Source organism: Adiantum capillus-veneris, chromosome 7 (genome assembly GCF_014529385.1).
Source record: "Adiantum capillus-veneris isolate H3 chromosome 7, ASM1452938v2, whole genome shotgun sequence".
NCBI classification, from domain to species: domain Eukaryota; kingdom Viridiplantae; phylum Streptophyta; class Polypodiopsida; order Polypodiales; family Pteridaceae; genus Adiantum; species Adiantum capillus-veneris.
This window is the reverse complement of record NC_140937.1, coordinates 13,241,167-13,256,993: the sequence shown is the minus strand read 5'-3', so window position 1 is coordinate 13,256,993 and position 15,827 is coordinate 13,241,167. Positions and strand designations below refer to the sequence as shown.

Genomic DNA, 15,827 nt, shown 5'->3' with positions numbered 1-15,827 from the left:
GCATCAGTTCTCTCTCTCTCTTAGATAGTCTTTTCTCTTTTTTTATGAAAAAAAGCAAAATTCGCGTCGCTCATCATTTTCCAAAAAAAGAAAATTTAGCCTCCGCGATTTCCGGAAATTAGGGTTTCTGTTGTCCGCCACGTCATCACTTTGTGACATTATGCCCAAAAAGCTTTTACTCAAAATCTGCCAGCCAAAAGCAGCCAACACAAATTACGGGCGTTTATACACTACCACGTCAACATGTCAGCGAAAATGGCGGAGATCTGTACGGCCTACCACATCAGCATGTCGACGCTTTTTTCGGGACTATGCTGCCACGTCAGCCCGTCGGCGCATTACCGGGAGACTGTGCCAGCAAGGTGTGTGCGTCCGAGGGCCTGCCACATCACCAGTTTGTGACATACCCCCCCCCCCTCTTGAAAGAATTGTAATCGCCCTCGAGTACGCCTACAAAACAGACAGAGGTCATAAACTGTCTTAGTAGACACTGATTTAGTACCGACGCACTAGACACAACACATCTAGCACTTGTACAAATCGACACAGTCACATCACAGGACATCACATGACAAATCACATACAAATTCATTCCAAATCTCAGACCATGACCAATCGGCAACGTATTTAGTAATCGCACCTAGATCCATTTGAGACCTCACGGATGCTCGATTAACTAATCCTTATTGCAATCATGTCTATAGAGATTTATGAGACCGAAATGCTCCAGTCATTTCGTCTTTCAGTTCCTGCACTCAAACAAGTCAAGTATAAATCAATCATATTCATTTTTGGGAATTCCTGTCATAAAGTCATACAGCAGAATGCTACTCAGCCCATTAATATCCTTGAAACCCAAAGGGGACATCAGTGACTCTATTCAAAATCGGGGTAATCTGTTGACAAAGGAGCGGAGTGACTCCCCTCTTGTGCAAACCCGCTGCACTAGATTCACCCTCGCTGAATTTAGGGTTCTATCGAAGTAGAATATGCTAAACCGAATGCTTCAAGGTAAAGTTCTGTAGCAGGCTACAGTGTCACTTTCACAAGACACACAGTTAGTACAGTTGGTCTGGTTTGGTTCACACTGGACGAACTCTCTGGGCTGGGCAAAGAACGTGGCAGGGATACGGACGGTGGTCTAGTGGGCATCGTGGCCAGGTCACCACCACCACTCAGTTTGGGGATAGACTTAGATGGCTGACATTTATGAGCCGTTGGTGGCTCTTTATGGTTATACATATGAGTAGTAGTTGTTGGGTCATGAGTATCATCTTCTTCATATATGGTCCAGCGTCGTCGTCTAGGTAGCGAGTCTATACACAGCACATCTGCACCACCCCTGCACATCTGAGCCTCGACACCCCCATTGTACCCGTGAGTCCTGGGCTAGAGCTGAGTGTGTTGCCACGCCAGAGTCTGTATCAGTTCTTTGAGATAGTCGAGTCTATATGTTTTGGTTGCTGCTATGTCTCTGTGTTGATCGGTTGTTATCGATTGTTTCCTTTGTTTTCATTCTTTGTTTTCATTTTGTTTTGAGGTGAACCTGGGGTCCCTGTCGGAGACAATCGTCTCAGACATGCCATGTAATCTGAAGATCTGGGCAATAAACAATCGTGCCCACGTTGTGTTCTCAGGAGATCAAAAATGAAATCCATTGCAATACTTTCCCAGGGGCACGTGGGTATGGGTAAAGGCTGTAAAATTCCCTGTGCTTTATGCCTGTCAAACTTGACCTTCTGGCATGCCAAGCAAATCGTCCACGTTCTTCTTGAGTCTCGGCCAAAAGAAGTATCTCTCCGCATCTTTTAAGATGGTAGCTATGCCGCAGTGACCTGTAAAAGATGGACAGTGGCATTCGGTTAGAACCTTTTCCCTCAATGGCTGTGTAATGCACAACATGGTTTTCTTCATCAAGTAACCATCCCGAATGGAATAGTCCGCTACTACCTCCCCATTCTTTATTCAACTGAATACATCTGCAAAATCTGTATCTGTGACGTACTGACTGACCATATCCTCAAAGCTTCTATGATGTATCGCGGAAATAGCCAGAACCAACGCCTTCCGGGACAAAGTATCTACCACCAATTTCTTCTGTCCCTGCACATGGACAATCCGGAAGTAAAACTGTGACAAGATGTTTGCCCACCGCATCTGCTTTTCCGATAGCTGCTTCTGTGATAAGAAGTAGCGTAAACTCCTACCATCTGTGAAAACCGTAAAATCGGCTCCGAGTAGGTAATGTCGCCACTGAGTAAGAGCATGGATAGCCTCCAAAAGCTCTTTCTCACATATCTGTACTGTCAATTCCGGCCTTGAAAACAATCGGCTCTCATAGGCAATGACATTGGCCTTCTTGCATTAAGACCGCATCTAGACTACGACCACAAGTATCACAATATACTTCAAACAACTTCTACAAATCCGGCAAAGTTTGTTTCAATTCTTGAAAGGCAATCACTTCTGTGGATGCCCCACGAGAAAAGGACTCCTTTCTATGTCGACAAATGCTATCACACTTGGTGACATGGCTGCCCACTATACACACACATACCCTATGCAGAAAACCGAAAATGCTGACATGGCTGGCTAGCTGTCGTACAGGTGTTTCCGTGAATTGCGGAACTAATGACGTGGCAGCAGCGTACGGATTTTGGCAGTTTCTTCTACGCAAATCTAGCCTGCTTTATTCTACATTGAGGGTTTTTTGGGAATTGCTTTATTTTCCACTTAGCTTGAGAAAGAGAGAGAAAGAGCTCTTTTGCTTTATTTTTAAAAGCTTTTGATTTGACCAGCTTTTGGGACTCTGCTTTTAGCATCCCTTGTACACCTTTAAATTAGTAGTTGGGCTCTCACTTCTCAAAGCATCTGGACGTAGAGTCTGAGAGTGAGTCCCGGCTACTCGCTTGTACTTTGAGTTGCAGACTAATACAAAAAGAAATACCGAAAGGGGTGCAAGTCTTTGGGGCCAATATCTCTAGGCACGGAACTCCGCCGGGCAAGTGTTGAATCAATTGTGAACTGTGAACTGTTTTGAAGTGTTTATTTGTGGTGTCGCGGCAGATTCTTGACTTGGAGTGTCCAAGTCTGTTACAAATGCAAAGGGGTAAACAACCTTTACAAACTTTCTGATGAACCGCCGGTAGTAAGAACATAAGCCCAAGAAGCTTTCAACTTCATGGACATTCATCAAATCGGGCCAATCACAAATAATCTCTATCTTGGCCGGGTCCATCTGCACTCCTGCTGCTGAGACAATGTGTCCCAAACAAGTGTATCTCTGGGCTCGGCTCACACGGTAAGGTGGCCGGTTCGGTGGTGTGATTCCAAATATCAGATCAATGGTATGATCTTCAGGACGAGCTGGTGGCAACTCGCCTGGCAAGCCCTCTGAAAAGCAATCGGCATGAGTGTGGAGAAAATCTCGGCGTTCTTTGTTCATGTCAAAACCTATTCGACCTTCATTCATCGTTCAGTTCTCTTTTAAAAAAAAGTGAGTAGAGAAACTAAAGTTCATCAAGTACAATCTCTGACTCCTTCATTTGTCAAAGTCGCTTTCTCGGCCCGATAGTCAACCACGGCATTGTTCTTGTGGTACCAAGGGATTTTGAGTAGTACGTCACAACCTCCCAAGGAAATTATGTAGAAATCCTCATGCCCTAAACACCCTTGTCATTGCAAACAAAGTTTGCCAATGATCGGTGTAATCGCAACAACCCGTCCGGGTGCTGCTAGAACTACCTCCCCCTGTTAAATTTCAACCATTTAATTGGCCTTGTCTTGTTCAATAGAAGCGTGGACCACCAAGTGCGAGCATTTTCCTTGAAATAAGAAGCGGCCCTCCGAATCTTGGAGTGCTCTGAGTAATGCCCTCCAGAGAAAGCTATGTCAAACTGCTGTATGAAGGCCAAAGCCTTCGAAGCATCTCGATATCCAGAAAACGTGTCAAATTTAATTGATTGTCCACCTTCTTTAAACTCTCGGACTTTCTTGCTTCTATCTTCCAAAAAGTCATACTGGTTGGCTTTATAAAAATTCTTCTTCTTTGCATAAAAGTTGTTGTCTTCAGAGTCCAAACTATCCGAAGACGAGTCCTCTGTAGAACTGTCAAACACTGGGCGAGATTTAGGCTTCTTTTCCTTTTTCTTACCCTTTCGAAAGCTTCGCTTTTTCCCTTTTCTGTCTTCTTCCAGATGCTTTGAGAAGTAAGAGCCCACCAACACTTATAAAGAGATTACAAGGGATGCCAAAAGCAGAGTCCCAAAAGCTGTAAATCAAAAGCCTTGTAAAAATAAAGCAAAGCTTTCAAAAGCTTCTAAAATAAAGCAATTTCTCTCCCCCAAACCTTGCTTAACAATTAAAGCAATTTAACAAAAGCTTCTCTCTCATGCTTGTTGGAATTAGGGTTGCAGAGAAACACACACAGCTTGGAGAAGACGAAGGAAGCTCAAGGCACACAATAGAGAGTGTGTTACTTAGTGTGCAATGGAAAGATAGATAGCCCTAGAGTGATGGGCGTATATACAATGCACGGAGGAAAAAACCTCCTAAAGAGGGAAAAAATGCCCCGGCGGTCCTAGTGTGTTCACACACATCACTACCACATGTATATGGTAACAAATCCCCCCTGGAGTGATGCGGTGAACGAGAGCTGGCACATGAGTAAAGGGAAGTGCCATGCCCTGAGGACAGGATCAGTCCACAAAGGGGAGTAAGCCCAAAGCTTTGCGGAAAGCTTCAAGCTTCTCACGAGACAATGCCTTTGTGAAAAGATCTGCAAGGTTGTCCTGTGTTGGCACATAAGCCAAGCTGATCTCTCCTGCTGAGAGCCTCTCCCTGACATAGTGGTAATGCACCTCAATGTGCTTTGTGCGAGCATGAAAAACTAGGTTCTTCGCAACTGCCAATGCACTCTGACTGTCAGTGAAGATAGTGTTGGCAGTGTCCTGTCCAACACCCAAGTCAGCCATAAGGCGTCTGAGCCATACACACTCAACCGTAGCTGTGAAGACTGCCCTGTACTCAGCCTCACAACTCGAAGTGGCCACAGTAGGTTGCTTCTTGCTCAACCATGATATACATGAACTGCCAAGCATGAAACAAAAACCACTTGTGGACACTCGCGTGTCAAAACAACCAGCCCAATCTGAGTCCGAAAAAGCATGTAAGTCTGGCGGCAATGATCCCCCCTTGGGATAAAACAAGCCAAGATGTAAAGTGCCACTAAGGTAGCGGAAAATCCTCTTGACAGCCTGCCAATGCTTAGACCCTGGGCTATGCATAAATCTGCTGACCTGCGAGACTGCAAACTGAATATCTGGCCTCGTGTTGCATACATAAATGAGGCAGCCAACAGCAGTTTGGTAAAGAGTGACATCAGCAGGATCGCCAGCATCATGTAGACTCAACTTCAAACCTGTTTCCATGGGAGTGGCAATAGGTTTGCAATCCTCAAGTCCAAACTTACATAGCAATGTCTCTATGTAACTTTTCTGACACAAGGCAATTCCACCATCACACTGCTTAAACTGTATACCCAAGTAATGATGCAACAGCCCCAAATCTTTCATCTTGAAAGTAGCATTCAAATCAGCCTTAAATTCAGCAATATGTCTCTCATTTGGTCCAGTGATCAGCAAATCATCAACATAAAGAACCACAATGAGAAATACATCATCCTCACGCTTTACATACAATGTGCTTTCTGTTGGACTGTTACGAAAGCCTCGTTTAACCAAATGAGTGTCAGCTTTCTCATACCAAGCACGAGGAGATTGCTTCAACCCATACAAAGCCTTCTTACATTTGCACACTTTGTCCTCTTGTCCTTTTATGACAAAACCGCGAGGCTGCGTTACAAAAACTTCCTCAAATATGTCACCATTCAAGAAAGCAGTAACAATGTCTGATTGATGTACATCCCAACCAAAATGAGCTGCCAATGCACATAGAAAACGCACAGTAGTCATACGACAAGTGGGAGCAAAAGTCTCTTCATAATCTATGCCTTTTTGTTGTGCATAACCCTTTGCAACAAGTCGAGCCTTATGGCGATCGATCTCACCATCCGGCTTGCGTTTCAACTTGTAAACCCACTTCGTACCAATGGCCTTTTTGCCAGGAGGCAAATCACATAAAGTCCATGTGTCATTCTCTATAAGTGCATCATATTCTGATTTCATGGCAGCAATCCAATTTTCTGAATTCTGTGCTTCATCAAAAGACAGAGGCTCCTCAACATCATGTAAACTAGACACAGCCAAAGCATAACAATCTGATGCATAAGATGCATGGCGAGAGCCTGAACGAGTACGACTAGATAAAGGTGCATCCAATTTACTGTCACGCAAAGTGTGCACCACCCATTTTGGCATACCTCTAGCCTGCTCATTTTCAGCCCTTTCCTCATCAAGTACATCATGTACATCTGCATCAGTGATAGGCTGTTCTAAAACATTTTCAGAAACCCCCATAGGCTGTACATTTGCCTCATTGGAACTTACATTCGTATTTCCACCACTGAAAAGAGGCAACAAAGTGTCATAAATGTCCTGTGAGCTTACATTACTGTCTCTAGTACATGACAGCAAGGGCTGAACAGAATCTTCCACAAACACTACATCCCGTGAAACCAGAATATGTTTTGTTTGCGGATGATACAACCTGTAACCTTTGCTTTCAGCACTATAACCAACAAAAATACATTTGACAGCCTTATCATCCAATTTTCTGCGCTGCACTTGTGGCACCAAAGCATATGCCAAACAGCCAAAAACACGCATGTGCTCAATAGAAGGTTTTCTATCATGCCATGCTTCATATGGAGTAATAGACTGCAAAGCTTTCGTAGGACACCTGTTAAGTACATAAGTGGCACACATGATGGCCTCAAGCCAAAAAGAATGCGGCAAAGCTTGACTTTTGACCATACATCGTGCCATTTCCGTTAGTGACCTATTTTTCCTCTCAGCAACACCATTTTGCTGAGGTGTATAAGGCACTGTACATTGGTGTTTTATCCCACGACTAGCCAGAAATGCATTAAATTCATGAGACATATACTCCCCCCCTCGATCGGAACGGAGGGTGTCCATAGTACATTTTGAGACATTTTCAGCCATAGCCAAAAATTGTTTGAAGCACATAAAAACTTCGGACTTCGCTTTAAGCGGAAATACCCATGCATGCCTAGAGTAATCATCAATGAAAGTCACGAAGTACAGGTAATTGCCCAAGGACGGAGTTTGCATGGGCCCACAAACATCACTATGCACAAGCTGCAACCTGCATGTGGCCCTAACTGAACCATCCTTTGGAAACTTAGAACGCTGCATTTTACCCAGAATACAGCCTTCACAAACATGTTTGACAGGTGCTTCAAGAGGCGGCAAAGAAGCAACCATATCAGATTTCTGCAAACGCAGCAAACTGGCAAAATTCAGATGACCAAAACGTGCATGCCAAAGTTTTGCATCTGAAATAGCCCTTGAATCTGCAACAGCATTTACAAAATTTTGTCCACACTTGTCATACAAAGTGAGCTTATACAGCCCACGGCACAAAAGCCCAGATGCAACAATTTCATCACCAAAACTGAGATCATGAACTGTACATCTGTCATCCACAAATTTGACTACAAGTCCAAGTCTAGCAAGTGCGGATACAGACAAGAGATTCTTCTTGATCCCAGGTACATAAAGTGCATCAACAAGTGTGAAGGAACTGCCATTAGCAGCAGTGAGCACAATCTTTCCAACTCCCTGAACTGGATAAGAGGCGTTGTTGGCACAAGTGACTGAATTCCCATAAGGGACAGACTCGAGAGAGGTAAACAATTCACGATGTGAGGTAATGTGCTTTGTAGCACCACTGTCAAAATACCACACATGTGAATCTGCAGCAACTGACAAGCATGCATCATGGACAGCAGGATTGTAAGTGCACTCTGCGCTAAAAGCCCATTCTGCATCAACATCAGCATCACAATCTCCTTTCACAGAAGACTCAACAATGGCTGCATTTGTAGTGGAACCAGCATTTGCAGTGGAACCACCCTCTTTCTTCTTAGTCTCTTTGGCCTTCAACTTAGGACACGACTTGATCAAGTGATCATTGGCTTTACAATAATGGCAACGCATCTTCTTTTTGCCCTTATCACCAGAATTGCCAGACGAAGTGCTGCCACCAGAAGCATTAGGAACAGAATTTTTGCCACTCGCAGCAGAACCATAAGAAGTGGCTGCATTACTGTTACCACCCTTTCTTTGAGAAGCAATAAAAGCCTGTTCAACTGCACGCTGCCTAGTCCTGTTTTTTCTAGAAAGTGCCTCTTGCAACAGCAATGTGCATAATGCATCAAACTTGACAACTTCAGGATTTCCTTGGGTCATGAGTCTCCAAGTACTAGCAAAAGTCTGGTAGGAATCTGGTAAGGCATCAAGAACAGTCTGCACAAGGGAACTGTCCGAAATGACTTCACCTGCAGAAATGAGTTGCTCATTGATATCCTTGACACTAGCAAGGAAAGTGTCCATATCATCTTCCTCATGCATAATCTTCGACTCTAGCTCTTTACGCAGCAAAGCAATTTTAGCCTCATTGCGGCTTGCATAAAGACCTGCTAGAATATCCCAAGCCTGTTTTGCAGATTTTGCTGAACGGATGTGAGGAATAATGGTGCGCTTCACAGACAACGCAATCAATGCATGAGCCTGCGCATCCTTAACATCCCAACGAGCTTGTTCTGCCGTAGGCAAAACAACTCTAACAGCTGCAATCCTTGCAGCAAGACCTGCAACATCCTCAACATCACCTACATCTTCAGAACCAGGACGTACATCAATGCCATGCACAATGTTCCAGACACCTTTTGTCACAAGAACATGTTGCATCATATAAGCCCACATAGGGTAGTTGTCCCCATCCAACCTGTCCTCAGCAGCAAACATCTTGAACACATCTGTGTTGTTGTTGTCAGCCATGGTAAATGCTGCACCTGATGTGAAAACTGCCCGAAAATAGGAGAAATGGAGCGGGAACAACTTGTGCTATATAGCACAAACCGTAGAAGACTATAAGGCACCTGTTATGCAGAAAACGGCACTGACAGAAAATCTGCACAAAATGACGAAATAGCTTGTGCAGTACTGCCTGTAGTGGAAACGGAGGCCGAAATGAGCCCAAATCAAAATTCTGAGCAGACCAAGCTCTTCGAGCTTTCCCAAAATATTTGTCGACCTGCGAACACTCGCCAAAGCTCACTGAAATCGGAGAAAGTGAGCAGGCGTGTGCTGGAGTAACTGGCGACTAAGCCCGGGAGGACGTGACCTGCTCTGATACCAATTGTTGGAATTAGGGTTGCAGAGAAACACACACAGCTTGGAGAAGACGAAGGAAGCTCAAGGCACACAATAGAGAGTGTGTTACTTAGTGTGCAATGGAAAGATAGATAGCCCTAGAGTGATGGGCGTATATACAATGCACGGGGGAAAAAACCTCCTAAAGAGGGAAAAAATGCCCCGGCGGTCCTAGTGTGTTCACACACATCACTACCACATGTATATGGTAACAATGCTTTTTGGGTAGAATCAGGCTCCTGTTTTTTCTCCCAGCGCAAAACATGGAATTCCATACATCATGTCAAGTCAGCAGGTTTCCGTATTTTCCGCCGCAATTTGCAAGCCTGCCACGTCAGCATTCCAGCGTGCTTTACTCTCAGACAGCCGGTGTAGGTACTGCTGCCCCAATGCAATTGTGTCCAGGCATTGCCACCTCACCTATTTGTGACAGACTCACTAATGGACTTTGTCCTTCTTTGAACTCCCTTGTATGTGTCATGCAGTGATCAGAACCCACCCAAGCTTTGGGCACTAAGACTTTTACTTAGCTAGTCCAGACTCCACTAGACCGGTGCGGGTGACTTGGACGAGAGACTAGCTAAGGATGAGTGACTAGGCCAAGACGAGAGACTAGACCAGGACAAGTGACTAGACGGGGGGACAAGAGACTAGACCAGGACGAGGGACTGGACTAGCCCAGGGATGAGAGACTAGACCAAGACGAGTGACTAGACCAGGGGCGAGTGACTAAACCAGCTGGTCTAGGACTGAGCTGGACAGACCACGCTAGGCTATTCTAGTCCAGACTAGCACACCAACACAACACAGGAGAGAGCATAAACAGGCTAGCTCCTCGACCTGTAGGCACAACGGAGTGAAACTTCAGTTGAGGTCACACCGGGCGTGCCAAAAATGAGAGCACCTATAGCGGGAATAATGTGTTGTGCTCTCTACTGTGGGTGCTCCTCAATGCAATGTGCATGAAATCTCACATCCAACAGAATGAAAACATTGTAGACGATGAACAATATAGCAAACAAGTAACTCAATAGAACAGCAGACTAAACAGTAGAACCTGAATAGCATGGGACTCGACTAACTCAGATGAACCAGTACAGACTCTGGCATGACAGCACACTCTCTGCTCCAAGCCCAGAACTCACGGGTACAATGGGGGTGTCGAGGCTCAAGATGTGCACGGAGGGTGCTACGTGTGATGTAGACCCGACTTGATGCTAGACTCAAGACTCATAAACCATCTAGAACAGTGTATCCCAACTAAGCAAATGTGAACATATATACAACCCCAAAAGGGCAACCAACAGATATATCAAATATCTCTAACTGTCCAACTGCACATATCCCCAACTGTGGCGGAGAAGAACTGGCCACAGTGTCCTATAAACCACCACTCCTACCACTTGTCAAGTCCACCAAGTGTGAACCCACGACCAATTATAACTGTCTTTCCGTGTAGAGTCACATTGTAGCCCAGCTACAGGCTGCCCGCCACACGCGTCATGGGGCCCGAAACCCTAAAAGACAGAAGCTTGAACCCTGAAAGAGATTTCCGTAAACTGCACTGACATGCCCACGTGGCAGAGCGTACAAATGCTGACGTGGCAGGGCTGTACGAAATTTCCGCAATTTGCACAACAAGTGCCACGTGGTAGGTTGTACGGATTTTGCAACTTACGATGGCTGCATTTGGGAATCTCTAGCGCTAGCTTTTGAGGACCAGAGCTTTTGCGTGAAAGTGCTTTTGAACTGATTGCTTTTGGGGCTCTACTTTTGGGCATCCCATGTACTCTTTATAAGAGCCCTTGGGGCCTCACTCTACAGAGCATCTGGACGCAGAGTCGGAGAGCAGAGGTCCCTCGGGAGTAATGATTAATGACAAAGAAATACCGAAAGGGGCACCAAACTTTGGGGCCAATATCTCTGGGCACAAAACTACATCAGGCACTCTCTCTCTCTCTCTCTCTCTCTCTCTCTCTCTCTCTCAAAGTTCAAAGATTTTGAAGTTTCCGTTCGTGTGTTGCTATTGATTTCTCGCTTGGAGTGTCCAATCCTGTTACAGAAAGAGTTGAAAATTTGTATCTCCGGTCATATACGACATGCCAGAAACTCCAAGTTGCTACAAGAAGTCCAAAGAATGGGACAACCGAGGCTACTTAAGAATGAGTTGTCCGATGACGAAGAACCAAAGAATTGCATCAATGATCTGCAAACTATATGTGAAGAAATTTCATCAAAATTTTTGGTGAATCGATCTTCATCTGTCTGGAACACCACCCAAGAGAATGTCACCCCACTCTCGAAGTGAATCAGAATAAACATCCGGCAGAAAAGAACACACATCAATATTGAGACTACAGCTAACATGGCAAGATCATGAGAAGATCCTGCTCCCAAGCTCTGCAAGAGAAGAACAAGGTGCTGTAAAAAGCAACCAAGTAGGTTGTCAATCCTATCCAATGCACATGGAACCACAAGAACTATATGGAAGTCCCAAGCGGGCTCAACATCCCCCTCTGATAGGAGAACACCCGAACCATGGATAACTATCATAACTCTCCAACAATGTCAGCCTGTGTAACTGGATCACCAAAGGGAGGTGAATCCGAAAGGAAAATAATATACCTATGGAACTTGGAACCAAATTTGGGAGAACCAAGAAGACAGCCTTCCTAGTCCAAGGACTAATATCCACCTGTGCGAAGCAACATGCCAATCTAAGGCTAAGGGAAGTAGGTGTGTCCTGAATGGTATAGTCTTCAGGGGCCAATTTGGAAGACAAAACATAGGAACGATTGCTTGGATGCATTGGGAAGAGCAACCGTCACACCACAGATCCAAGTTGAAATCTCTTCAACACTTCATTGCTCTCTTTATCCACAAGCAGCATAACCACGAAACATTTCACCCCGAAACGTGGCATTTCACCCCAAAACGTTTCTCCCTAGGCTAAGGCCTCACTAAAACGTCTGAGCGGAACGCCAATTTTGTGTATATATAGAGTTATGTATCGACAAAATAGGTGTTCACAGTGCGGTGAGTAGAGACATATGCTATGTTAACCTTAAAATAGCATATACATAATAAGTACATAACTATTTAATGGCCAAATTCTCTAAAGGAATTTTTTTATTTCAGGCGTTTCACCTTGTAGGTGAAACGTTTCACACGTGGGCCGTTCCGCATTTCAGGCCTGCTGAAACGCGTTTCGCGGTTACGCTGTCCACAAGAGCCCGCCAATTCTTGAAAAAATCAAGTGCCTCTAATTTTGTGCTATAGAAAATATACCCAAGTAAAGCGGTTGAAAACATCCACCAACAATATGAAGTAGAGAGCTCTGCCTAAAGACAGAGTCTGCATAGGTCCACAAAGGTCGGTGTGAACCAACTTCAAAACCGCAGTCGCTCGACGTGTAGAGTGCTTCTAAATAGCCTCTCTATGTTGCTTCCCACAAATGCAAGTAATGCATTTACCATGCTTACTCCCAGCATTTGATAAGCCTCCAATCATCTCGTCACGAAAAGCACGACGAAGAGCATCAATGCTCAAATGACCAAACCCATAATGCCATAAATCACATGCAGAAGTGCTAGTTATTGAAGAAAGAGCATGGAGTCTATAGAGACCATTCTCCACCATGCCCCCTCTAACCTCCTTGTTGGAGGCTCGAATGAATACCGCATCCTCTTTGAAGATCACCTCCATGTCTAGCTTGCACACCTCATGCACAGACATTAGATGAAAACCCAACTTCATCGTAGTGTCGTTGAATGTTGGACAAAAGATCCTTCAAAGATGTCGCGTACCATGAAGCACCGCTATAAAGAATCCAACCATGGCCATCTCAAACTGCAAAAGCCGTCTCAATCTTCAATGTCCTTAGAGAGTCCTGTGAAGGAAGTATTTCCAAATGAGCAAAGTTCCAAATAGGCACAAACGTTTCTTGGCGTATGATGTGAATAGATATATAACGATAGGTATGGGATACAATCTTGGAGCAACAATCCATTTGATGACTCTATGTAGTTTGAGAAATGGTACTTTTGAGGCGATTTTTTTGAAAAACATGCGCATTCACAAGATACTTGGAAGAAAGGTCTAAGAAATACTTGGATGAGAGTCTTTGACACAAGTTGGGCTCTAATTTTCACACATTCCACAAGTATCGTATGGGCTTGCAAAGTTGAAAAAGTCAAAAAATTTCCCACCATTTACATAGGATTTCTTTAAAAATCCAAGCATCCAGTCGAGTCTTGTTTATCCATTGTTGCTCTATTAACTTAAGTAGTCACATAAGGTGTTTGGTGTTATTTGATAATCAATGTATTTGGTTTTTAATGTGTGTGTGGCCTTGCTTGTTGGATGATGGATGGGTAGCTTGATTGGTCTGTTCCTTTATATTTAACATTTTAAGTGTGTGGATGTAGATACTGACGTATGTGGATCGTGCCTGGCCGGATGAGCCTTGGTGTGAATCTTGTTGTAACTAACTACTTCTAATATGCCTTCTCCCAAGAAGGAGAGGCTCGTTGTGGTCCAGTCCTATGTACACCACAATATGCCTATTAATAGCCAAAAGATATCTAAAATCATGTGAAAAAAAAAAAAGCATCGTTGTGAGAAGGGCTAGAGAAAAAAACCTAGATTTAGTGTAATCCCATCTACAAATTTTGCAATTTAGCTTTTAAATTAAAATTTGAAACCCTACGAAGTTTAGAGAAATTTAGTGTAAAAACCTTTAGATATAGTCAGTTTACGTCTAAAATTTCCCATAAGAAGGTTTTCTAAGTTTTTGGAAAAAAGAATTTAAAGCATTGGAAGCAGATTGATCAGTAGGGTGGCTAGTTAACAAAGCTCTGACCACGCCCATAACTAACAAATCATGAATGAACAGGAGTACTATCGAGGACTCATCGTAGGACCTATACCTCTTGAAACGAAGCTCGCTCGCTCTCTCTCTCTCTCTCACCTTGAACAATTGATGGTGAGACTACGAAAATCGAACGGTCCGCGACCATCGAGGCGCTGATCGTGCCTGAGAGCCTCCAAAAGGAACTGCTTCAACGAGGCAGCAGCCATGGCCACTACGGCTTTAAGACTTTTGGTAGGACTGTCTTCAAGCCGTTTATATACTTCCTAAGCGATTTTTTTCGTCGGATGAAATCAAAATTTTCATGAGTTTGTGAACCCGTTTACAAAAAATGAAAAAAGTTTCTATTAAATTGAATATGCAAGGTCGACTTTTATTATATGCCTCGATATGGAGGTCGACTTCCGTTTCACGTGAGAGCGATCTTTCCACTTTCATTTGTGTCATGGATAGGCGTTGAAGGGAACGTCTTTCTCCATAACCAATCACTTATACCTTCGCCTTCAACGTTTACGGCAAGACACATCAATGAGAGTATTCGAGAGGCGATTGCTAGTGAGGGGCTCTTGGGAGAAAGCATCATCCTTGGCTATAGCCTGCAAGGGTTGTTGTTGCAAACTATCCAATTGCAGAGAATAGTAGCAGCTACGTGCTAATTAGCATGCAACAAGCCCTGCAAGACCGAGCCGATGCGGGCAGGTGGAGGTGAGGGCAAGGCGATGACGAAAAAGGCAACATCTTCCAACTAGTGCACTTTATTTTAGATCTTAGCAGGAAGCATGATTTTAAGAGGGTAGGTGATCCCGATTCATTTTAAGCCCAAAATAAAGAGAATCGTTGTACTCTCTCTCTCTCTCTCTCTCTCTCTCTCTCTCTCTCTCTCTCTCTCTCTCTCTCTCTCTCTCTCTCTCTCTCGATGATTTAGCACACACTTTAGACGATGCACAAACGCTTATGGTTGTCCTTGAGAACTTTTGCTTGCATAGTGGGCTGATTGTGAATGAATCCAAAACAAAGGTTATGCTTCTAAAAACCAACCATAACGAGAAGCCATGCATTGTGTAGAACAATGAGACACTTGAAGTTGTTGAGAGCTTTAAGTACCTTGGCCTTGAGGTTCTGGCAAATCACAAGTGGCATGAATGTGTTATGTATCGATCGGAAGTTGGGAAGAGAGCATACTATGGATTTGAGAACATGTGTAATGTAGGGGATGTTAAATGTTGGGTTCTCAAGAAGTACATTTTTGACACATTGGTAACGCTGATTCTTCTTTATGGAGTTGAAGTGTGGGGCGGGAGCATCTCGAAGTCTACTTGAAAAGAGTTTGAGAATATCCAAAAGCATTTTCTCACAAAGTTTCTCCAAGTTAAGACACAAATACCATATATGCTCCTACTTCTTGAGTCGGGATCTCTTCCAATAGAGGTTATGGGCATGGAAAGTGTTGTGGAGGACATGACAAAGATGCGTCAAAATCCCTCACACCGACTTTCTATAATGCATGAAAAGAAAGCAAAAAAGTTCAAAAGATGCATAAAAGCAAGATCTTGAGCACGATATGGATGCAAGACATAAAGAAGTGGTTTGGGAGATGG

General features: G+C 44.1%; 1 protein-coding gene across 1 annotated transcript in view; it reads right to left on the bottom strand.

Moving 5' to 3' along the window:
- The window catches only part of LOC147453457 (exosome complex component RRP45A-like), a 53,872-nt gene extending 39,398 nt beyond the window's left edge, over positions 1-14,474 (bottom strand). The window contains exon 1 of the mRNA XM_086515640.1: positions 14,329-14,474. Coding sequence (XP_086371766.1) covers positions 14,329-14,438 — 110 coding nt within the window. The 5' untranslated portion in view covers positions 14,439-14,474. The remainder of the gene's footprint in view (positions 1-14,328) is intronic.
- Positions 14,475-15,827: the final 1,353 nt, after the last annotated feature.